This window comes from Oryzias latipes, chromosome 5 (genome assembly GCF_053564925.1).
Source record: "Oryzias latipes strain Hd-rR chromosome 5, Olatipes_Hd-rR_3.1".
In the NCBI taxonomy this organism is placed as follows: Eukaryota; Metazoa; Chordata; class Actinopteri; order Beloniformes; family Adrianichthyidae; genus Oryzias; species Oryzias latipes.
The window spans coordinates 15928806-15953066 of record NC_136241.1 but is presented as its reverse complement, the minus strand read 5'-3'; the positions used below and the strand labels follow the sequence as shown (position 1 = coordinate 15953066).

Genomic DNA, 24261 nt, shown 5'->3' with positions numbered 1-24261 from the left:
TTTTAAACTTTTTTTTCTCCAAGAAAGAATGATTTCAAAATATATATTAAAAAGAAAAATGTTTTTTTATGTTAAATCTCCAATGTAGAACAACATCAGTCCTGACTAATCTTTGTTTTGTCATTTATTACAGAAATTATGATGTATTTTTAGGTATTTTTTCAATTTGATTATATTTCAAACAAAGTAAAAAAGACCAATGTTTTGAACTCTGAAGCTACGTTCACACGGGGCATGTGATTCAAAAAACTGAACCTGGGTTCTTGAACGCGCTCTTAGCATATGTGCTCACTCTGGACTGTCGCTACCCAATACTAGCGCATGTACTCCCCGCTGGAGGAGGCCTAGTGCAAAAATGTTGATGCTGTGCAAATCTTGCTTCACGGTTTTTCTGTCACTGCTCTACTTGAATATATGAAAGACTTGATGTCATTAAATTCTAGCCAAGCACAAAACATGATTAATAATTTCTCCTTCATGATCAAATTTCAAACGGAAGGCACTTTTGTGAATTAAAAAGGATGCTACCCATTCTTCACTACCAAATCCGAGTCCCTGATTAGCGCGTGTTCAATGGCCGCTCCTTTTGTACGTAGAGCCTAGAAAAGAACTTTAAAATGCCATCGCATGAACCTGAGAGTTTTTGAGGCGGAAGCCGAAAAGGTGCTTTCACAGAGACTTTTTATTGAAAGTGCTCGCTTAAACCCGCGTGGTCGAGGCTGGTGTGAATGTATCAGAAGTGCAGAGGATGTCTCTGTGGGTTGATGTTACATTTCTGTCATTCTTATGACAAAAGAAAATAGCAAATGTACAGGAAATGCGCAGTATACTGTTGCACTGCAAACACTGAATCTTGGAAAGGTCAAAAGACCCTTGATTCAAGAAAAAATGTTGTTCTTTTCTTTTCCTTTGTTTTCTGTTTTGCAAAAAATGTATCAAAGTTTTTCAATACTAAAATATTCTTAGTTCAAGAAAACCCATCATAGTAACAAAAAAAAATCTAAGACCACACTAGAGCAGCTTTAAGACCATGTTTTTCTTACCCCCATTTATATCCTTTTTGCTTATTTAAAGTACGTATTTCAAATTTTAAGAATTTCTTTCTTATATCCTGTTTTTGCAATGTGCTGCCACTGTCAGCTGATTGATTTTGCTTTGCAGGCCTGCTCAGCCCACAGGAGGGTCAGTTGGTTCTAGCAGGGGATCCGAAACAGCTGGGGCCGATAGTTCACTCCCCGATTGCGTCTAAACATCAGTTTGGTAAGACCAGTTCATTCTGTCAGCTCACGTTCTCTCCCAGTGGCATCATAAGGATCTAACAGTGAGGAAAAAAATCTTTTTCAGGACTGTCTTTAGTAGAAAGGCTAATGGATTTCAACAACTTGTACAAAACCTCAAATCCTCGCTTCGTCACCACACTGCAGCGAAACTACAGGTGGGTCGCTCAGTGTTAAGCCCGGTTGAGCACGTCGATGCTGCACGTTTAGGTTTGCTGCACGTGTGCGTTTCTTCACTTAGATCCCACGAGGCTATTCTGAAGATCCCCAACGAGGAGTTTTATGACGGGAAACTGCAAGTGTTTGCTGGCAAGAAGGAGCGGGAAGCCTTCTGCAGCTGGGACGGTCTCGGCAGGAAGGTCTGACTTAAGAGGGGGGGTTTCATGAAAGTTTGCATTAGAAGTTTCAAGTTGTCCACACACTGTGAGGTACGGTGGCCCCTGAAGTACAAATCACACCAACAAAGACATACTCAATGCAAAAAACATATTAAAGATCATAGCAACAAAAAAAAAGGAAAACAAATAATGTATTTTAGAAATCGAAACAAAATTCCAAAAATATAAAACCAAATGAAAAAAGAAACAATTTGGACAACAAAAATAAGTTTCAGAAATCAAACCGAAATGTTAAAAATTGAAACACCTTTTCTGGTTTCTTTTGTTTCATTCTTTAATGTATTCACTTTGATCTCTGTTATGATGATGTTTGTCCTTTTGTTTAAAATGACGGCATGAAGGGATAATGGACATGTTCCGTACTGATCAGAAAACTTGTGAACATCGAAGACGCATTTGAAAAAACTCATCATCCAATCAGCGATGTCCCATAGTATCTACTTTTGCTGTTACTGATTTTGTTTGTTTTGTTACCTTTTTATTTTGAAATTACCTTTGCCAAATTTTTTTCTTTAATTTTGTTTGGACATCTAAAATGTAAGATTTTTTTTTTATCATTTTTTCTGCTTTATTACATTGTCGCTGTGATCTTTAATTTGTTTTTGCGTTGGATGATTTGTTGGTGTGATTTGGCTCCAGGGCCACTGTAGTACAGTGGCGTTGTTCAGCAACAACAACTGACTTGGTGCTTTTTGTCTCCCAAGGGTTTCCCGGTGATCTTCAATGGAGTGATGGGCAAAGATGAAAGAGAGCAGAACAGTCCTTCATTCTTTAACCCTTGTGCTGTCTTAGGGGAAAAGAAAAGCATGGATTAAAAAAAAAGATAAGGAGGGGGGGTCATTTTAAAAACGCATACCCCCCTTTGGTATTGACCCCAGACAGGTACACCCAGACAGGTACACCGCAATCGAAGAGGGTCGAGTTCCTGAAAAATTTTTTTTGTACGTTTCAGGCACCCTCTATATCCCCGACTGGTAGAGGGCGCCAAACCCCCCTTTTCTTTTTTGTCCCCGTCCAGCAGAGGCCGCCATTTCTCCATTTTAGTTATACCCCCAGACCACCAGGGGTCTTGTTTTCCACCGTTCATTTCTATACCCTGCCTCTAGGGGTCACTAATACCCCATTCTCTTTTATTGCCCTCAGCCACCAGGGGCGCCACTTTTTTAGCAACCACCTTCCTCCCGCTGGTTCGTGGGGTTCGATTGACCCCAAGTTTTTTTTTTTTTTTTTTTTGTGTGTGGCCACTGAGGGGATTGGCGCTGGCTCATGGGGTGCGATTGACCCCAAGTTTTTTTTTTTTCTTTAGCATTCACTCTTCTCTCATGGCCCACCACCGGGGGTCTCGTTTTTCCGGTTCCCTTTCACCCGCTGGCTCATGGGGTGCGATTGACCCCAAGTATTTTTTTTTCTTTAGCATTCACTCTTCTCTCATGGCCCACCACCGGGGGTCTCGCTTTTCCGGTTCCCTTCCACCCGCTGGCTCATGGGGTGCGATTGACCCCAAGTATTTTTTTTTTCTTTAGCATTCACTCTTCTCTCATGGCCCACCACCGGGGGTCTCGCTTTTCCGGTTCCCTTCCACCCGCTGGCTCATGGGGTGCGATTGACCCCAAGTATTTTTTTTTTTCTTTAGCATTCACTCTTCTCTCATGGCCCACCACCGGGGGTCTCGCTTTTCTGGTTCCCTTCCACCCGCTGGCTCATGGGGTGCGATTGACCCCAAGTATTTTTTTTTTCTTTAGCATTCACTTGTCTACATCACCCTTGAGGCTTTTCGAAGTGTACTGTTTGTGTTTACGTTTCTTTTTTTTATGTGATCAAGAAAGGTCAAGAGAAACAAATGAACAAACCTAAATGGTTTTCTGCTGCTTTTTTTTTTTTAAAAAATAACCGGAAGCAATTTCGGCTTCCATAGTTTTCTTCTTCCGGTACTAGCTAGCTAGTTCAAACCAATTTGGTCTCCAGAGAAGATGCTCTGGTTGTTTTTGCTGTCCTGCAGTCTGGTTCTGTCCAATTCCGGACAGACAGTCAACGGTGAGTGGCTCGACCCGTTTGACATGCTAAACTACGAGGCCAGGACCAAAACAATGAAGAACTCTGAGGTTGGTCAACGTGGGATGTTCGTCAAATCCAACTTCTTTGAAACAACTTATTTTTTTTGATATTCAGTTAATCTTACTTGCCCCACAGTCACAAGCCAGCAACACTGGTGCTGCTGATCCGCAGCAAAGGGAGAAGGAAAACCAGCCTGTGGCCCACTGTAACCCACATGTCATGGATCTACAGAAACAGGTTCTTGTTTGAGCTTTCAAAGAGAAACTGATGGTTCCAACTCTGTACGGGGTCTCACGGACCCCGCGAGACAGCGCGAGGTGCCACTGTTTGGTTCCAAATCGGTACGGGGTCGCTGGGACCCCGCGAGAAAGCGCGCGGAGCCACTGTCTGGTTCCATTTCGGTTCGGGGTCTCACGGACCCCGCGAGACAGCGCGCGGAGCAACTGTTTCGTTTTAGTTAGTGTTTGGGGTCTCACGGACCCCGCCAGGCAGCGCGCGGAGCCACTGTTTCGTTTTAGTTAGTGTTGGGGTCTCACGGACCCCGCCAGGCAGCGCGCGGAGCCACTGTTTCGTTTTAGTTAGTGTTGGGGTCTCACGGACCCCGCCAGGCAGCGCGCGGAGCCTGTGTTTCGTTCCAATTCTGTACGGGGTCTCACGGACCCCGCTAGACAGCGCGCAGAGCCTGTGTTTCGTTCCACTTATGTTCGGGGTCTCACGGAACCGTGCGAGACAGCGCGCGGAGCCTATGTTTCGTTCCAACTCTGTACGGGGTCTCACGGACCCCGCAAGACAGCGCTCGGAGCCACAGTTTGGTTCCAATTCTGTTCGGGGTCTCACGGACCGTGCGAGACAGCGCGCGGAGCCTGTGTTTCGTTCCAACTCTGTACGGGGTCTCACGGACCCCGGGAGACAGCGCGCGGAGCCTGTGTTTCGTTCCAACTCTGTACGGGGTCTCACGGACCCCGGGAGACAGCGCGCGGAGCCTGTGTTTCGTTCCAACTCTGTACGGGGTCTCACGGACCCCGCGAGACAGCGCGCGGAGCCTGTGTTTCGTTCCAACTCTGTACGGGGTCTCACGGACCCCACGAGACAGCGCGCGGAGCCTGTGTTTCGTTCCAACTCTGTACGGGGTCTCACGGACCCCACGAGACAGCGCGCGGAGCCACTGTCTGGTTCCATTTCGGTTCGGGGTCTCACGGACCCCGCGAGACAGCGCGCGGAGCAACTGTTTCGTTTTAGTTAGTGTTTGGGGTCTCACGGACCCCGCCAGGCAGCGCGCGGAGCCACTGTTTCGTTTTAGTTAGTGTTGGGGTCTCACGGACCCCGCCAGGCAGCGCGCGGAGCCACTGTTTCGTTTTAGTTAGTGTTGGGGTCTCACGGACCCCGCCAGGCAGCGCGCGGAGCCTGTGTTTCGTTCCAATTCTGTACGGGGTCTCACGGACCCCGCTAGACAGCGCGCAGAGCCTGTGTTTCGTTCCACTTATGTTCGGGGTCTCACGGAACCGTGCGAGACAGCGCGCGGAGCCTGTGTTTCGTTCCAACTCTGTACGGGGTCTCACGGACCCCACGAGACAGCGCGCGGAGCCTGTGTTTCGTTCCATATCTGTACGGGGTCTCACGGACCCCGCGAGACAGCGCGAGGTGCCACTGTTTGGTTCCAATTCTGTACGGGGTCTCACGGACCACGCGAGACAGCGCGAGGTGCAACTGTTTGGTTCCAAATCGAGATGGGGTCGCTGGGACCGTGCGAGACAGCGCGAGGTGCCTGTGTTTCGCTCCAATTCTGTACGGGGTCTCACGGACCCCGCGAGACAGCGCGCGGAGCCTGTGTTTCGTTCCAATTCTGTACGGGGTCTCACGGACCCCAGGAGAGAGCGCTCGGAGCCTGTGTTTCGTTCCAACTCTGTACGGGGTATCACGGACCCCGCGAGACAGCGCGCGGAGCCTGTGTTTCGTTCCAACTCTGTACGGGGTCTCACGGACCCCGCGAGACAGCGCTCGGAGCCACAGTTTGGTTCCAATTCTGTTCGGGGTCTCACGGACCGTGCGAGACAGCGCGCGGAGCCTGTGTTTCCTTCCAAGTCTGTAGGGGGTCTCACGGACCCCGGGAGACAGCGCGCGGAGCCTGTGTTTCGTTCCAACTCTGTACGGGGTCTCACGGACCCCGGGAGACAGCGCTCGGAGCCTGTGTTTCGTTCCAACTCTGTACGGGGTCTCACGGACCCCGCGAGACAGCGCGCGGAGCCTGTGTTTCGTTCCAACTCTGTACGGGGTCTCACGGACCCCGCGAGACAGCGCGCGGAGCCTGTGTTTCGTTCCAACTCTGTACGGGGTCTCACGGACCCCGCGAGACAGCGCGCGGAGCCTGTGTTTCGTTCCAACTCTGTACGGGGTCTCACGGACCCCGCGAGACAGCGCGCGGAGCCTGTGTTTCGTTCCATATCTGTACGGGGTCTCACGGACCCCGCGAGACAGCGCGAGGTGCCACTGTTTGGTTCCAATTCTGTACGGGGTCTCACGGACCACGCGAGACAGCGCGAGGTGCAACTGTTTGGTTCCAAATCGAGATGGGGTCGCTGGGACCGCGCGAGACAGCGCGAGGTGCCTGTGTTTCGCTCCAATTCTGTACGGGGTCTCACGGACCCCGCGAGACAGCGCGCGGAGCCTGTGTTTCGTTCCACTTCTGTTCGGGGTCTAACGGACCGTGCAAACAGCGCGCGGAGCCTGTGTTTCGTTCCAATTCTGTACGGGGTCTCACGGACCCCAGGAGAGAGCGCTCGGAGCCTGTGTTTCATTCCAACTCTGTACGGGGTATCACGGACCCCGCGAGACAGCGCGCGGAGCCTGTGTTTCGTTCCAACTCTGTACGGGGTCTCATGGACCCCGCGAGACAGCGCTCGGAGCCACAGTTTGGTTCCAATTCTGTTCGGGGTCTCACGGACCGTGCGAGACAGCGCGCGGAGCCTGTGTTTCCTTCCAATTCTGTAGGGGGTCTCACGGACCCCGGGAGACAGCGCTCGGAGCCTGTGTTTCGTTCGAACTCTGTACGGGGTCTCACGGACCCCGCGAGACAGCGCGCGGACCCACTGTTTGGTTCCAGTCGGCGTTGGGTCTCACGGACCCCGCGAGACAGTGCGCGGAGCTACTGTTTAGTTTTAGTTAGTGTTGGGGTCGAACGGACCTACAAGAGAGCGTGTGGAACTATTTTTTTTTTTTTAGTATACATTTTTAGCAGATTTTCACTGAGACTCTTTTTGTGAGAGAATAGGGTCCAAAGCTTCCTCTGATGGTCTGAGTCTCAGAACTCAGGTCAGTGTCCCTAAACTTGGGTCGGAGCCTCTTTGTAAGCCCCCTTGTATCTAACGCTACAACTAATTTTGTTTCTTTTGGTATTTGGTAAGTAAATACCATCGACTTCTGCTGACTTTTCCAACACACTCTTGTTTTGTTTTTGTTTTTCTTTTTGAGTAGAGCTGCATGAAGGTTCTTTGGACCGTTTCATTTCCACCCCACTCTGTTGGTGCTACGGCGAGCGGGAGGACTGGGTCATCAAAGTATCGTCACAGCAGACAGCTCTGGCTGTCATTCCTTGTATATGGTAATCACTTCATTTAACCTGTGTATATGCTGACCAAAATCATGAAACCTTTGTGTGTGTATATGGTAATCACTTCATTTAACCTGTGTATATGCTGACCAAAATCATGAAACCTTTGTGTGTGGTAATCACTTTATCTAACGTGTATATGCTGACCATTATACGATTAAAAATGTACACACCAATGTATTTTTTTTTTTTCAATCTTTAAAAACCGAGATTGTTGTGTGATGTATCCAATAATTAGAAAAATGTCTCTTCAAATAGTCATGTTGGGACAAAACCCATGAGCAAAAAAGAAAGTGAATATGCAATGTTGAGGTTCCAGTTTGACTTTTATTCGAACAAGGCAAAAAAAACTGTACAGTAGGCATCAGGGAACAAGCTCTATTGAGTTATCATGGAACTGGCATCTATACAACATGAGCAGTTAGCCATTTTGTTCAACATCCTACATCCTACTCCGTTTTTGGGAGCTCTCCCTGACCCGGACGATGAGCTCCGCTCTGCGAGACCTCTGAGTGGCAACGAGCCTCGGTAAGTCCTGTCTCTGCGGCGATACTCCCCTGACGACTGGGAAGTCGGTCGAAGGACGGCAATCTCCTCCAGATTGATTCGAAGCCCTCGGAGCAGAGCGTCGCCATCGCCGGACGAAGCTGCTTTTCGTTTCCCACGGACGAGACGGACCCTCGACGGGTCGGCGTGTCGACATCGTGGGCTCGGGCCGCCAGAGCAGAGCTGGGCTCCGATTGCTGGAGATCCCCTCGCGTGGGCTTCGGGGCTCCAGCCGTGGCGTCGCCTTCGTGCGCCTCCGAGCCTCGCTTCAGCATCCAAGGGTGGGCCAGTATGTCTTTCAGCATCGGTCTCTCTTCGGGCGTCCTGCTCAAACACCATTTTATCAGGGCCACGCAGTCCTCAGAGAGGTCTTTTTCGAATCTAAGCTCGCCCAGTAGGAGCTCCCTGTCGTTTCCAAATGGTATGTCCCCGTGCACCATGTCGTACAAAAGAATCCCCAACGACCAAACCTCAGATGGAAGAGCTTTGTAGCATCCTTGTGTGAGCCGTTCGGGGGGCCCATATGCCGCAGTCCCGTGGAACATGTCGTACACTTTGTCGGGTTCAAGAAATTCGGCGGAGCCAAAGTCGATGAGTTTCAGCTCGAGCGTCGTCAGGTCCACCAGCAGGTTTTCGTCTTTTACGTCCATGTGCACAACACCGCGGCTGTGACAGTGGAGCAAGGCCTGGATGACCTGACCTAAAAATTCTCTGGCCGTGTCCTCGCGCAGACGCTTACTGATCGTGATGTATTCGTACAGATCTTGCGTGTTCTCTGGCTTCTCCGTGACTATCACCCAATTATACGGGGTCTTGTAAAAGTCCAGCATGCGGATGATCCCAGGAAACGGAGGGTCTTTGGAGACCATTTCCAAGGCGACAGCTTCGAATGGCTTACTGGTCCCATCAACCTCGCAGCATCTCGTACGCGAGAGCGGGATAATCTTCAGGGCCACGGAAATCCCGTCGCTTCGCCTCTTTCCCAGAAACACTTTGCCGAAGCCCCCCTTGCCCAGGCAAAAGCTGGTCTTCCAGTACTTTTCCATGGCAGAAGGATTGATTTTTCTTTTCTCTCTCTCGAACTGTCGCGCTCTTCACGGAGCAACTTCCCTCCAGTCTTTGTTAAACTCGCGTAAGGTTACTATGACCTGTCTTGGTTTGCACGGAACAAGTTTTAAAGGGCCTGTGATCCAAATCTTCTGGTCTAGTTTCCGTTTCCGGTCCGCCGCACTCCCGTCAGACTTCAGCGAGGCAGAGTCAGACAGAGAGGGAGAAGGAGGACACAGAAGGTGGGGCCTTCATTCTGAAGGAGGAGGAGGCTGATTGTAAGCCCCCCCACACCCGCTGCAGGGAAAGAGGGAGGGGCAAAGAGGACAGTGAGGTCCAACCACAGAGATTAAGACTCAGTGTAGCGTGGCAGATTTCTACCAAGGGCCCGTGCAAAGCCAGTTGTCACGCTGCAAAGAGCAACACAGAGGAGGGCAATCTTTCCTTTGCATACTCCCCTCTTTTTCCACTTTGCAGAATCTCACAAGGCTTCGTGTTGCTGAACCTGGATCGCACAGCTTAGAGCTCAGGACCACGTAAGTGAGTTCATACTTTAAATCCTAATTGATCAACGGTTGGCTTTTCTCTTTTTTTTTTTTCTTTTACAAAACAGTCGCCCTTTTCGAGCACAGCTTATCGTACCTCGAAGAGTCTAAAGCTGCCTTTGTCCGGGGTGAATGAGGGTCACTGCTCCAGAGGCGTCTCTGTGTAACATTTCCAGCATGTGTCTCCAGTTGTAGTAGAACGCGGGCTTGTAGCTTCCCACGGAACCTTGAAAGTTGACAAGGAACCCTTGGTAGTCTCTCACCGATACCTCAGGCAGGCCCACGTCTGGTGCGAACTTCACGTTGAAGTAGTACACGGGGTCCGTGCGGGGGGTTTCGAGCCGGAGGCCCTGCGAACCGCACATCTGCGCGACCGCGGCGGACTGATTAAACAGCAGGCACAGGACGCAGCAGGAAGGCTGCGGCACGATGTTCGGCTCGCCGTCGCCTGAGCGCTGCACCTTATCTCGTTCCAGAACATATTGCTTGTAAGCCTCTGGCGACATCAGAGTCGTCAAGGGGCCCGTCCGCACGTTGACCAGCATTCCTTTGCAGGAGTTGCGATTAGCGCACCTAGGGAGCCCTCTGTCATTCAGCATCTCCGTGAGCAGGGCCCTGTCGTACGTGTTACGGGCCAGGGCTCGTCCCGGCACCGCGCGCTCCGCGAAAGATGCCATGAGCGGTTTCGGGTTCCTGGCCAGCAGCTCCAACACGGCCAGCACGGGGGTGCAGCGTGGGCACATGGGATTGGGGTCGCCGTTTGCCTCGCACGAGCATCTGCCCGGCCGAGGCTCGCACTCCGGGAAGAGGACGGCGAGGTCGGCAGACGACAGGTGTCTTCTCTCTGCCGCACGCTCCAAGACGCGAGCCTTGATCAGCTCCCTGCCGTCTGAGACTTTGCCCTCGTCCAAACATGGGGCGTCCGAGGGAGGCTCCGCAGCCCGTCGACCCGGATCCGCCGCTTCGCACCAGAGGGAGCGACGCGCGGATGGCTTCCCGCGAGGCACGGGTTTTGAGCACAGCGAGCAGGAGACGCCCTTCTCTCGGACCCCGTCCGAACAGCCCGGGCACATCCAGAGGCAACATGGTTTCTCGACGAGTCCTGCAAAACAGGCGCACGCGGAACAGATGAACCCGCGGAGGGACGGGCAGCTGCTGAAGTGAGGCTCCGTCAGGTACCAGTGTGGGTCATTCACGAAACAGGTCTCGCACACCCTGGCGTCGCAAGGACATCGGAGCTTGACGCCGGCTCTGCTCCTTTGCTTGCTGCCTTTGACCAAGGTCACCAGACACGACAGGCACTTTGCGCACCCCGACCGCTTGTCGACCCTCGCTCTGCCGACCTTGGACGCTCCGCCGACGTAGCTGATCGTGGAAACTCTCCTGTATAGATTCGTAGACTTGAGAGCGGCCTCCACCGAGGCCTTCTGACGCTTTCTTTTACACTCCATCAACAGTTCGACGGGTACCCTCCCTGCAAAGGCGTCGTGAGGGCCCTCTTGAGGAGCCTCCCCCCCTCCTCGCGACATCGTTGACGTAACACCCGTGGCCCCCTCCGCCGTCCGAGGAAGCTCAGTCCACGATGGAAGCGAAGCGGGAGCTGTGCTGCTCCCTGTACAGGGCCTTGGCGCTAGACCCCGTGCCGGTGATCGGCGGCGTGCTGTACGCCCCCGGAACTGAAGGCGTGAGCCTGAGGTCTCTCGGAGAGGGCACGACCAACTGCTCCCACCACAGGTTCAACTTTAGGCATGCAGTGGACGCGTTGCTGCGACATGGCACGAAAGAAGGGCCCTGCACTTGCGCGCAACGGCTTAGCGCGTCCGCGGAACAGCGCTACAGAGGGGGGGACGGTGCAGATGTTCCGAACCCCGAACGCCGCCGACGGGGCGCCACCAAACCGGGCGGGCAGGGCTCCTCCCGCGAAATCGCCAGAGCCCAGTCAGAAGTCCTGTGGGCGTACGAAATGGAGCCGGTGGCAGCGGCGTACAGGTGGCTGATGTGCAACCGGAGCGCGAGATACCCCAAATGCTGCGACTCTGTGTTGGTCTACCAGGTAGACCGTTCCAGGACCCTGCCTCCGGGACTGTACGTGTACAAATCACGCCCATCCCACTTCGGATGCACCGCAGAGAGACCCCTCTGTGTGGTGGACCAGTTTAATTTTCGTGTCCAGAGACGGGGACCGGCTTCGGTGGAGGAAGAGCCGCATTGCTTCGAGAGTGCGCTGCCCAAGGAGATAACCCTGGAGCTCTTCCCGGGCCGCGACAACTTCAGCGCCCTGTACGTGATAGGGCGCGCCATCACGGCACCCACGCCCGAATACGGAAACAGGCTTTTCGGAGAAGCCCTGGCGCTCGACCTGGTGTCTCCGGAGTCATGCGAGAAAGCCGTCGCCTGCAAGCACCACCTGATCGGCATGAGAACGGAGCAAGCCTGCGTGATAGACCTCCGCTGGAACTCCTTCGACGTGATGAGCGCTTGCATGAAGGCGGTTCCGAAGATCAGGGGAATGCAGGCGGTGGTCTGGTCCAACCACGTGCCCGACCCTGTGAAGATCGAGTCCGATGTGCTGGCCTGGCTCTTCGGGTACGTCACCGTGCTGCCCGCGGCCGTCCGCAGCGTAGACTACAAAAACGAGAGTCTCGGCGTGCGCTACATCATCGTAGACGTGGATGGTTTTTCGGGGACTCTGCCCGAGCCACCCGAGGGTGAAGCCTCCTGCTTCGCGCACACGTACTTCGAGGGAGATGTCGGGCTCGCCGCGGCGGCCATCGGTGAGCTCCCAGAGGCCTCGAGCAGGATGGGCTCCCCGCGGGCAGGATCTCCCGCTTTCTGGTACGAGCTGCCGGCATCCCTGGGCACCCTGAAGCCCACGCCTTTCAGCAGCGGCTCCAGGTCTCGCCGTGTGTGTGAGCCGCAAGGCTTTCGGGACCAGTTCAGGACCTGGGCTCTCGGGAAGACGGACGGGGCTTGCTGCCTCGCCATAGCCGTGCAACACACCCTGTACTACCACGCGAGAGACAGAGAGTACAGACTGATGGTAACGCACACAGTGTTGGACGGCGACACCTCGCTGAACATTTACAAACTGTGACGCCGAGTCAAGATGACAGGGGGGCGCTCGTGATGCTTACATGGCGGGCGTCACGTGAGGGATATTAACAGACTTTTCAGACTTTTCTTCGAAGCGCGAAGCGATCCAGTGAAAAGGACGAGGCAAAGTTATAAAAACGCAGTGAAAAAAAAAAACTAACCGCGTCTGTGACAAATCATAATCATTATCATCATCATCATCATCATCTGAGTCCTTTCCTCTGTCTCTCACCCCTGCCCAACCATTCCTCTGTGTTATGTTTTTTTTGTCAGTTGCGCAGCTGAGCCCATGGATCCAAAGGACGGCGTCTCCAAGTGGCTGGTGGCAGCCGCAGCACTGCACGCAGGTGCTCTGGAACTCCACGTCGACCGAGACTGCTTCGACTGCGTCGAAGAGGCCATCTGTTACCTCTGCAATCGGGCTACGTGGGAGATTCCACCGGGGGAGCGGGACCGCCTCGCAGCAGAGCGCAGAGATTACTTCTACCACCCGCAAGACCTAAGGGGCTCGATCGGACTAAGTTCGTTTTTCGTCTCAGGCCAGTGCAAATATTGTCAGCTGTGCAGAGGGGTGAAAATACGTTTCGAACCATCGTTGTGTCGCCACGTGCTGGAGGTGGAAGATCGCTGCGATAACCGCGCACCGCAAGAAGTGGGGCTGAACCTGCGGCGGTTGGAACACTTGGCCACCCTCCACACTCCGTACTTCGTAATGCTCTTCGTCAGCCTGGCCAAAAGGAGGCGCTACACGTTTTACAGATCCCCCGGCGAGTTGAGGGACGTCGCCAGGCACCTACTTCTAGCGCTAGGTCCCGACGCATCCCGGCGCTCGCCTCACGACCCAGAAGAGGAGCTTCACCTTCATGCCAGCATCCTCAAGCTCTGGTGGAGATATCAGGACAAGCAGAGCACCAGGCTAGGCGTTTCGATTCCCTACTACTTCAACCTGGGCTCGGAGCTGGAGAGCTGGTCGTGGACCCCGTCGACCGACCGCTTCGAGCTGAGGATGCCCGAACCCCTCTACGGCTTTGTGAGGAACCATTGCCTGTTTCACGAGCTGAGGGCCGCGCCCGGACCCGAAATGACGAGCCAAAGGACACAGAGTAAGCCGCTGGTGAGGGTGCGCGAGGTGCGCACCTCGCTCCACGGGGACGTCTCCGTCGTCCTGAGTGTGTTGGTTTCCAACAAACACCTGGAGCAAACCTTGCACGAAGCCGCGAGGGCTTACGAGAACCAATGCAGAGCGAGGCGGATGGTCAGGCTGAAAGACGAAGGACAGGTCTTTTCGCCGGGGGTCGGGCAGCACTACCCGCAGCTCGATTGCATCGCGCTGGAGCAAGCGGGAGGAGCGCCGTCGACTGTCATGCACGTGGTGACAACGTCGGGGGCCGGGTGGCTGCCGCTCCACAGCTGGCTGAGGGAGACCCGAGGAAAGCAGGTCCGCGACGTCGTGGTCCGCAGAGCGCTGGTCTGCGTGTTGGACTCCCTGAGAGACCTCCGCTCCACCGATCGCCATCCTTGCAGAGTTCTGTACCAGAACGCAAAGGATGACGACTCTCACAGCCGCACCTCCAAGCTCTCATGCGCCTTCGTCATCCACCGACACACAGGGGAGACAATGTCGCTGCTCCCCTTAGTTTCCATGCCCGGGCTTTACAGGGCCTCTGCGCTGACCGACGACGAAGACAGTTTTCGTGCCGCGTGCTCCAACTTGGCGCTGAGCGTGCTGCGCGCCGGAGCGCTCCCGGACGATGGCTCGACAACGGAGGCCGCCATCTCTGAGTTTTGCAGGACGGGCATGGCGGACGCTCACCTCTGGTCCACGGTGCTGGATTGCCTCGGGAGACCGCCGCGGTCCGAAGAGACGGGGCGCTGGCCGCGGGCCACGTGGCTGGGGCCCGGGTCCAGGGATCGCAGCTCTTTGAGAGAGCGGTTCGACTGGTTGACGCGGTGCGACGGGGCCGCAGCGGCGCCCGGGCTCGCCTGCATGATAGAGGTCCTGAAGGAGGACGAGTTGTCCTCGCTGGGGCCAGCGAGGAGGACACTGGAGCGCTGTAAGACCCTGGCGGAAATTCTGTCTTGCCAGGCTTCGGGACGCGCCCGTGCCACCAGTCCAGCCCGAACCAAGACCGGCAGGAGGAAGCGCAAGAGTAACACGCTGAGCAATCCGCACGTCACAAAAAGCATGACGATGGATCCCTGTCAGCCGCTTTTTCCAGAGGCATCCCAGTCCGCGAGCCAGCGGACGCTGGAAGAATGCTGCGGCCTGGAGCACATTATGAAGATGAGCAGCGATCTGACAAGGGAACTGGCTCTCTCTCGCGGGTCGTCGAGCGAACCTTCGAGCAAGCCGCGGACCGTGACCTACCTAGACGCGGACGTGAACCCCGTGAACGAGGGCCTCCTCTCTGCGAAATGGGAGAGATTGACAGACTGTGACAGAGGCTGCCACAGTTCGCCCAGTGCCAAGGTCGAAAAGCGGGACGCCCTCGCCGAGCTGCAGGACTTCGGACTTTGCGACGAGGACGAGGCGAGCTCCCTTCGCTCGACCGGCTCCCTCCACACGGCAGGCTCCCTCCACACGGCAGGCTCCCTGGACTGCATTGTGACAGACAACACTACGAATCTCTTCTTCGCCAGAACTGACATCGACAATTTCCAGAGCAGCGACATGGTGTACAGAGTCTTACAAGAGTCCTTTTACCCCGAGCAGAGCACGAGTGCGGACACGACTCTAACCCTTCTTCGCCTAAAATCGGAGGACCCCTTGCCAGAGACGACCCGGTGCGACGGAGAAGAGGCGCTCGTCGCTTCGGGAGGACTCAACCCCTCGGGAAGCGCAGATAGGCAGTCGCTTCAGGGCCCCATCCGAATGGAGGACAGTCGCGGCGAGGAGGACAGTCTCAGCTCGGCCAAACGCGAGCGGGTGCAGAAGGCTAATTGCATGAGATGGAGGTCCAGAGGGCTCTCGCGGCGGGAGAGGCAACTGTCAGACTGCGCCCGCTTTCACCCCGTCACTTACCTGGTTTCGAGGGACATAACCGATTTGATCAGCAACCTCACCGTGAAACGTCACTCAGAGGAGGACTGCGTCAGCAGGCCGTGCCACGGACTCAACAAGCCGGAGCGATGGGATGCGTGGGGCCCGGGCGCAAAGGACAAGCAAATGCAGCGGGGGCCAGCTGTATTGGACCTGGTACACGGATCAATCACTTGCCAAAGGTTTCTGTGGAGGATGGGCAGAGAGTACTCGCACAGGGACGGGGATATGACGAGACGGGGGCACGCCCGGTGCACGAAGCTCTCATGGCCCACAGAGTTTGCCTACGTGCCGGCGGTGGAGCGCACCGTGCTCAACTGCGAGCTCTCGGAGCAGTGGTACTTCACCGTGGACCTCTCTGCTCCGCCGGACCGGGGTTTCAGGCTCACGGAGATTCTCGTGGACAGTTTGCCGAGCTTGTGCAAGGAGGACACGCCACATCTCCTTCGAGTGCTCGGGAAAAAGACCAACTACCTGGGTGCCGTGTGCACCGTCCAGGACGTCCAGGGCTTGATCATACACAGGATTCACATGGCCTACGAGTCTCTGGTGAATCTGCTGGACATGCACACGCGCCTGCAAGTCCACTCCTTTGCTGCACGCACCTTCGCCCTACACTGCGTGACCAAAGACACGGAGGAAATGGCGCTCGGGGTGTTTGTGGGCGAGAGCCCCGGGTCTGTGAACCTCGGGTGCTCCAAGGGGTCGCTCGTGTCGTGGTTCTACGACGACAAGGTACTGCTGGCCTACCACGTGCTACAGTGCCTCCTCAGAGTTCAGATCCTTTCCCTGAGGGTTCTCGGCTTCACCATGAAGCGCATACAGCCGGCTCGCATTTGGAGGGTCAAGACGGGATTTAGGGTCGACCTGCTGGCGTGCCTTGTCGACACGCTGTACGTCTGGGACGGGAACGGGCCCGCATGGGGTGCTTTGGAAGGTCTGGCCGCCGTGTGGGAAACCCTCTCCCAGCTAAACCTGCGACAATACGTGCCCGACGCGGCAGCTGACAAGCTGAAGCGGGCGTACATCGCCGTTTTCGGAGCGTGCCCGCACTCAGCCTACGGCTCTCCGATGTGCTCAAAGGGCGGCCGCAGTAAGGAGCGCAGCTGCGTGTCGTGGCTCCAGGCCGGGGATATGAGAAACTACTTCAGAGAGTGGACTTTGCCCGAGGACGAGGAGCTCATCCACCAAGTGTACGGGCTGTGCGGCTTTTCCGAAAGAGCCACGGGACCGCGAAGCCCGCTGGAGGACGTGCTGGGTAGAGACGGACGATACGAAATGCTTTCTCTGCCCACGGAACAAGGCTTCGAGGTGCAACCCTACGGCCCGTTTGTCGTACGGATACAAAATCAAGTCATCAAGTGGAATCGGGTGATTGTGGTCGAGCCCGCTGTCGCCGGGCCCGTGACCCTCGCTCAGCTCAACCCGTTGGAGAGGTACGACCTGGTCACCAGAGCGCTCGCCGCCGCCTTTGCCAATCAGAACGAAGAACTCGACGGGGAAGGAGTGGCTGGAGACGGGTGGACCTCGAGAGGGTCTGAGCACACGCACGGTGACGGGGCGGGGGAAAGCTCTCTAGGGCTCCCTCAGCGGGAAGAGGACACTCAAAGCAGCATGTACTATTAGGTTTCATCCACTTCAATTTGCTTCAATTTGTAGCGCACGCACCGTCTCTCACTCGGCAACGGGGCAGTGTACCGAATGTTCCTTCTGACTGTGTAGTGACCCGTGTCGCTTCTACCGAGAGCAGTCGCCATGTACCATTTTTGCAGTTTACTTTATCTCGCATGAAGCAAAGAAACTCACCCTCTGACTGCATTGCGGTTGTGTTCATGTACTTGTGTTCATGTACAGTATTTCCAGTGTATTCCTTTTTCACAAAATAAAGAATTCAGTCGTGCACCACAGAATTTGGTATGTCTTTGATTTTTATTTCCATCACCTCATCGAAACAACAAGGAAAAATAAAAAAAAAACATCTGACAGAAAACAGCATAGCTCAGCATCGTAACACTTTGGGTTTCAAGGGCTCGTAATGGTTTCGGGTCCACACGATGTGAGCGCAAGCCCTATCGTAGATCGGGTACGACGTCTCCGTGAGGAGTCCCAAGCGTTTGCCGTGAGCTTCTAGCATGTATTTTACCTCCTGTACACTGAGCCACCTCTTCTCCTCAGACAAGAGTCGCTTCAGCTCAGAGACGTTTTTGGGTCCGTTGACTGTCAGGTACGTCTCTCTGACGTCTGCCCTTTCCGCGTTGAGAAACACAAACTCGGCCGTCCTCGTCACCAGGGACGCGCGGGTTTCCCCTCTGGCCGTGTCATTGAACAGGAGCTGGGCTACGCTGTGGAATCCGCAGTAACCGTCCGAAGGAACCTCGATCACATCGAGGTCGTGTAGCCTCGCGTAGGCGCGGAGCGAGCCCGCTCTGTGATTCGGTCCACTCTCGAACAGAAGTTCGATTGGAGTCGTGTGCGGCGGCAGGCCCCTCAGCTGCCACGATGATCCGTCGCATTCCAGAAAGCCCTGCACCCACGAGTTCCCGTGATGGCTGTTGCAAATGTGAAAGAAGGTCCCCTGCGAGCAGACCGTGACGTTGCGCCCGAACAAACCTGCCGCTATGGAGACGACGGGCAGAAACTGTTCCGGCGCTGCGTACAAGTCGCCGCACAGGGCCTTTATGTCTTTGCAGGGCCCTAGGCCTGAGGTAGAATTTCTATCGATGATTTTCGAGGCCAAGTGTACAACAACCGCGAGGGCTTCCACCGTCAGGGCAGCCGAGTCCGACTCTCGGCGTCCGTACGCGCCGACGAACATCAGCCAGAGCGCTTCCGCCAGGGTTTTGCACGGGCGCGACGCCGAGCTGCATACGGCAGGTTCTGAGCTCGGCACGGCGTCCCTGCGCGTCTTGGCGAAAGTCGTATTCCACACGTTCGTCAGGCAAGGCTTTCTCAGACTCGGAACCGAGCTCACCCCAACAAAGCCCGGCCATTCGTTCGCGTCCGCGGTTTCGCTGGGAAAAACCTTTTGGTGCGCAAAGCCGAGACTATCTGGAGAGTCCACCACCAGCAGCGTTTCCAGCGTCGACCGAGGGCAGTCACGCTGCGCGAGTGCCGCGCTCGGAACGTCTTGATCTCCGGAGGCGACCGGGGGGTCTCGAGGGGCGCTCTCAGAGCAGGTCGCTACTCGTTCCGTCCCGTCTGCAGTGCCTGGATGGCGAGCGGTCGAATCGACGTACTGGTTCCCTGGTTCCACCTCGTTTTCCCAGCAATCTGGGTCGCTCTGAACAGACATGCTCTCCAGGTCGCGCGTCGCGCAACTGAGGATAGAACCCCAGTCGTCGTCGCTCTCGCTCAGAGACAGGAGGCAGCCGTGCCAGGGGTCTGAGGCTCGAGCGTCGAGGCTCGCTGGAGGAGCCGCGACGGGCCGCTCGTCGCCGCGATCTAAGGCGCCTCTCATACTGCTGCGAATCCCGTGGGCAATGTCGCCCAGGTAGGCGTAAGGCGGGTCGTTCGGAGACGACTCCGCGTTGCCTAGGCGGGCAGCGAACCACGAGTCGCGTGCCTCGATCGCGCTCTTCACCGTACAGGGAACGACGTTTAGGGCCATGAAGAAAGGCAGCTGAGCCGTGAGCTCGGGCACGTACAGCTGTGCCGCGCGCAGCACGGTTCGAGCATCGAGCAATCCCTCAAACACGATCAGCATGGCTCTCACGATGCTGCGGTCGTTGTACCCGTGGACAGAGTAGCGGCAAGACGGGTCTGGGCCGACGTCGTCCTCTCCCCAGTCTCCTGTCGTGGCGCGTCGGTCGATCTTCAGTTCCATGGCCGCACGCAAGTGCCTGTCTGCGTCCGTTCCTCCCGGGTTGCGAGCCAGAACCTCGAGAGCGCTGGGACGAGAGTGCAGAGCGTTACCGTACACCAGCACGTACCACGCCGCAAAGTACAACAGACCCGCCACGGTGACTCTCACCGCGGACCGGCCGTCCGCCTCTACTCCTCGCCGACCCCGCTCTACTCCTCCAAGGTGACGAGGCGCAGAGAGTCTCAACCCGCTGGCCGCGAACGATAGCGCCAGGGTGGAATTCACAAGCGCGTCGGGTAAGCTTTCCCCTTCGGCCGCGAAGCACGGCAAAACGCCTCTCGCCAAAGCCTCTTGCATCGCCTCCTTTTCGCTCTCACTCGTCAACCCTGCGCGCGTCAAGAGGTCCAGGGGGCCCTCGAAATAACGTTCGTAATGCTCGCGCTCCACAGCGACCCACCCTCCGGAGGCGGTGGGCAGAGGCGAGTCTGGTCGCACGAGGTCCTTCACCCGTCGCCATCCTCGCGCCAACGTTTCTAGCGCGTAAGCGGGACTCGGAGACGCGGGCAGAGCCAGGGCCTTGAACAGCTTGTGGCAGGACCTTGTGGGGTTGACAAACACAGGCCAGAACAAGCTGGCGTCAGCCCTGAGCGAGCTGGGTCGAGGCACTTTTAGGCTCAGACGGTCGAGAGCGCACGGCGACACTTTGGGAAAGTGAAGCGCTATGGCGGCCGCTATCGCTTCGGGATCCTGAGCCCGGGCCTCGGTGTGACTGGGGATCTCCGCCAGGGCGACCGGGGTCCCGGAACCCGAGCGACGGAATGTCCTCGGTGCAGGGAGCTCGTACAGCACTTCTCCGGCGGGGGGGACCCGCATGTCCCGCTCCTCGAGGCGATCCCTCGGGTCGAGCCCAGGAGAGACGAAGCCAGTGTTCAGCGCTGCCGTCTCAAACAGTCTGGGGTCCGGCGACACGCTCGTCGTCAGGATGCCTTGTCCCCGGGCGTCCTGATCGTCGAGGAGCATGGGGAGATGATCGTTTGCGTACAGCACCACGATCTTTTCCAAATCCAGCGAGCCGTTTCGCTCGTAGGTTTGAAACGCGACGCAGTGCGCGGCCACCGAAAAAGCCCAAGCGTACATCGCAGCAGCCCCTCCGTGCTGGCGCGTCTCGCAAGCCGGCAAATCCTCTTTTCCTTCCCCGTTCCCTCCTTCTTCTCCTCGTCTGGGGATTTCTCCTTCTCCTCCACCCCCATCTTCTGATTCTGCAAAGTTTTCCGATACGCAGCAGGCGCCCGAAAGGTCCGTCGCAGGGAACGCGGCTTGCTTCTCGAGCGGAAGGAGGGAATGAACGACCCAGCACAGTTGAATCACGGCCTCGTTGCGGACCAGCCAGTCGCGTTCCCGAGAAGCCTCGACCGCAGCGCACTCCATGAGAAATGCGCAATGGGTAAAAATCACCCGACGGCACTCGGAGCACGACAGCTCCAGCATGGAGCTTTCGCAGCGCCGCACCGCCTGCACAGCGGACCAAGGGGTGTATCCGCAGAGCCTCATCTCCCTCACAATGGCCCGAGCCACGACGCCAAGGTCCTTCGCCTCCCCCGGCTTGCAACAAGGACAAGTCGGGTGGCCCACGAACCTCATCTCACTGTCTGGCGAGCGCGGGACCTCGCGAGCGTCGTAGAACTCCTGAGCCCAGCCCGGTTTCAGTTCGTTGCAGGTGCCACAGTTCCGTTTGCGCATAACGAGCCAGTCAGATCTCAAGATCTTGTGAAAAACCGGCGCGAAAGCCACATCGACGAAAAAGGGCCCGAACATCTCGATCCCGACGGTTGCGTGTTCGCCCCGCCTGAGCCACTTGCTGGCGAGGTGCAGCAGGCCATCGTCATTTTTCTGCTCGAGCACAAATCGTTTCAGGTCGGGCAGGTGAGAGCAGACGTGAGCTGCGCTTCGCAACCGGCCGAGTGCCGCCGCACACTGGTCCACCTCTGACAGCCAGGTTCCGTATTCCGCCGCGTCTCTCAGGTGGACGCTGCCACGGATCGAGGCGAGGCAGTTCCGCACCGTGTAGTAATGCGCGGTCTTGTCCCCGTCCTCCGGGTCGATGCCGCGACCGTCCCTTGTCTCATGCGAAAGCACGTAGGGGACCATGCTGCCGGAAGAAGCCTCCTCGAAAGTGACCGGCCTGACCGAAATGGAAGCCGGGACCCCGTCAGATTCCTGGTGCGCTGGCTGGTACACCAATGCCCTGCGCAGGGAGCGCGCGGAGGAGCAATGCGGACAAGAGTCAATCAGACCGTCAGGTTCAGCGTCGACACCGCCGATCGTCAAGTAATCGCAGTCGACGTCCATGGTGAGGGGGATGGCGAGTTCGGCCCGTCGCCCTCCGCGTTAAGTATCTTACCGCGTCCCGTCCCACCCCCGTACGCGCACCTTCAGAACGCGGAGTAGGAGCTGGCGGCCTCGAGCTGGCGTATCGACGCTCGGGCCTCCGCGAGCTCGCCGCGTGCCCTGCTCAGGCTGAGCTCCAGAGAACCTTCGTTCCTCACGACCTTTCTCAACTGAGAGATCAGCAGGGATCTCTCGTAAAGCAGGCTCTTGACGGAGATGTCGCCGATGCCGATTAGGCTCTCGAGAACCGCCAGGTCGCTCCTGATGTCAAAGTAGGCATCGTTCGAGTGAAAATCCCAGCTCCACATGCCGGAGCCCGCCTCGTCGAGACGCTCGCGCACGTTCTCCACGTGCCCTATGAGGACCCTGTCCCGACCCTCTGAGCTCTGAGGTCTGGCTCTGGACAGTTCGAGGTCCAGCATCCTGAGCGTCCGGGCGCACTCGTCCCCGACGCGCCTGGGCACCAGCGAAGATGCCTTGACGAGCAAGCGACCCACATACGCTCTCGCCTCGCTCCACGGCTCACCGTGGCTCACCCCGGGCCTGTCCCGCACGATTTCCACAAACTCCAGTGGCGTGACATCCCTGGAAATCTTGGCGCACATCCCCCTCCACACCTCCATGTACCTCACGTACAGGTCGGTGTAGCGCTCCAGGATCATCCGCAGCGCCTCGCCGTCCGTGTAGCAGGAGTTCAGCGCTTCGCACACGGTCGCCGCCGCCGCAGACTCTCGACAGGACTCTCGACAGGACTCTCCCCGCCTGGATTCCCCGAGCGCGCGCTCGTGAGTCCTCCTCGCAGAGAGGCGGACCATTTCTCGGACCAGGTTGTTACGGCCCAGCGCGGCCTGAACCATGAAGTGCAGGCGTTCGTCGCCCGTGTCGACCCTGAGCTCGGGATACCTCTCCAGCACGGTCCTGAAGCCCAACATGAGCTCGGACACCGTTTTCGTGTAGCAGCCCAAGGTCCTTCTGTAGCTCTCAGCAGCGGACTTGCAGTGGGCGTCGTAGGCTTCGCACTTGAGGCACCGGGCGGGCCCGCACGGAGGATCTCCCGGACCGAGGCGTCCGTCGCTCAGAGAGTCTTCGCGCCAGCGTCTTTCCCGTCTCACGGGTACCCAGGAAATGCTGTATTCGCGTTCGTCCCCGGGTTCGCCCTCGGGTTCGCCTTCGCTTCCTTGAGAGAGCACAGACATGCTCTCTTCGCTTTCGCAGCGCCTCAAGTTCACTAAGGACCTCTCGGACGGAGAATCCAGATCGAACGACTCGTCCTCTGTGTTCATTTCGACCTCCTCCGGTGCGGACCATCCGGTTCTGCTCTCTCTGCGCTCCCCTCCGCTAGTCTCACGCTCCGTTCGTTCGATCTTCCTCCAAGCGGCAGCCCTTTCCTCATACCTCCGAAACGCAGACTCCACGGCCTGGAACAGCGTCGTGCGCTGCGATCCGCCAGCATGTCCGGCGGCCCGGCTCCACGCGGAGCAGAAAGATGGGGCCGCGCCCGTGTCCATGGGGTAGAAGTGTTCGAGAGCAGCTCCCTCGAAGCCCGTTCGCCTCCGAAAATTTCGGGAGGAGGCCGTTCGGGGCCCCCCGTCCGCATGTGTGATAAGTACATCCGCTACGTGTACGCATGCCTCCGCGCCGGCAAGGCAGAACTCTCGGAAGACGAGCTGGCCTACCTGTTTGGGACGCGGGGCCGAAACCTGCGAGCCCGCCTCCATCCGCAGTGGCTCGAGGGCTACCGGTCGAGGTGCCGCGACGCGTACGAGCGGGAACGTCGGCGGCGCCTGCGGCCTAGCCCCCTGAGCATCTCGAACGCTTCGTCGCTCTACGCTGCGAGGCTGGGTGACGGTGCGCTGATCACCGCCGACGAGGATGGAAGACTGCTGAGCATCCAGCGATTCGCGGAGCCCCGTCCTCCCAGGAGGCTGCGGCCCGCAGACAGCGCGTTCGCCGTGTTCAGGGAGACCCTGTCTGTGTTCTCGGACGTGGCCTTCAGGGCGCTCGCAGGCGGTGGGGCCGAGCCCGCTTTGGTGATCTCGAAGCGCTCAGAGATCGAATCGGGCGGCTCTTCCCACTGGTGGCCAGAAACGAGCGTGGGCTACGAGGTCGAGGAGAGGGACGTGAGCGGAGCCGAGGTCGTCCCGGGTATCATCTACGCTTCAGATGGCCTGTCGCTCTACCAGGTGGTGTCTTCTTGGAAGGCTCGCGTTTGCCTCGTCTTCTCGCCCGACTGCCGCGAGGAGGTTGTCCGCACGCTCTGCGCCCTTGCCTTGGGCGACTGCGGGCTGGGGACGCGGTTCGCCCTGCGGTGCGTGCTACCCGGAGAAGGCGACCGCGCGTTCGACCTGAGGGAACTGGAGCCGAAAGATCCTTGGTTCCCGGGGCCCGCGCTAGGCCCCGGCGCCAGCGGGAGGCAGGGATTTCTACGGGAACTGGACGGAACGGCGGAAAGTCGCCACGGCG

The 24261-nt window shown here is 57.0% G+C and overlaps 2 protein-coding genes and 1 pseudogene across 4 annotated transcripts in view; 2 read left to right on the top strand and 1 right to left on the bottom strand.

The window, feature by feature from the left end:
* Positions 1-24261, top strand: part of LOC144992163 (putative helicase mov-10-B.1) — a 203024-nt gene that overhangs the window by 8236 nt on the left and 170527 nt on the right. The window contains exons 14-17 of the mRNA XM_078947199.1: positions 1162-1260; positions 1345-1435; positions 1519-1636; positions 2380-2451. Of these exons, the coding sequence (XP_078803325.1) occupies positions 1162-1260; positions 1345-1435; positions 1519-1636; positions 2380-2451 (380 nt within the window). The remainder of the gene's footprint in view (positions 1-1161; positions 1261-1344; positions 1436-1518; positions 1637-2379; positions 2452-24261) is intronic.
* Positions 2895-24261, top strand: part of LOC144992165 (uncharacterized) — a 32462-nt gene continuing 11095 nt past the window's right edge. The window contains exons 1-2 of one of the 2 annotated variants that reach the window (XM_078947222.1): positions 2895-3777; positions 3866-3967. In XM_078947222.1, the coding sequence (XP_078803348.1) occupies positions 3646-3777; positions 3866-3967 (234 nt within the window). In that variant the 5' untranslated portion in view covers positions 2895-3645. Of the gene's footprint in view, positions 3778-3865; positions 3968-7198; positions 7329-24261 lie in introns of those variants that run through there. The other variant, XM_078947223.1, reaches the window with a different exon arrangement.
* Positions 7576-9064, bottom strand: LOC144992166 (serine/threonine-protein kinase pim-3 pseudogene; annotated as a pseudogene). Its single transcript, XR_013656026.1, has one exon. The product of XR_013656026.1 is annotated as a serine/threonine-protein kinase pim-3 pseudogene (transcript).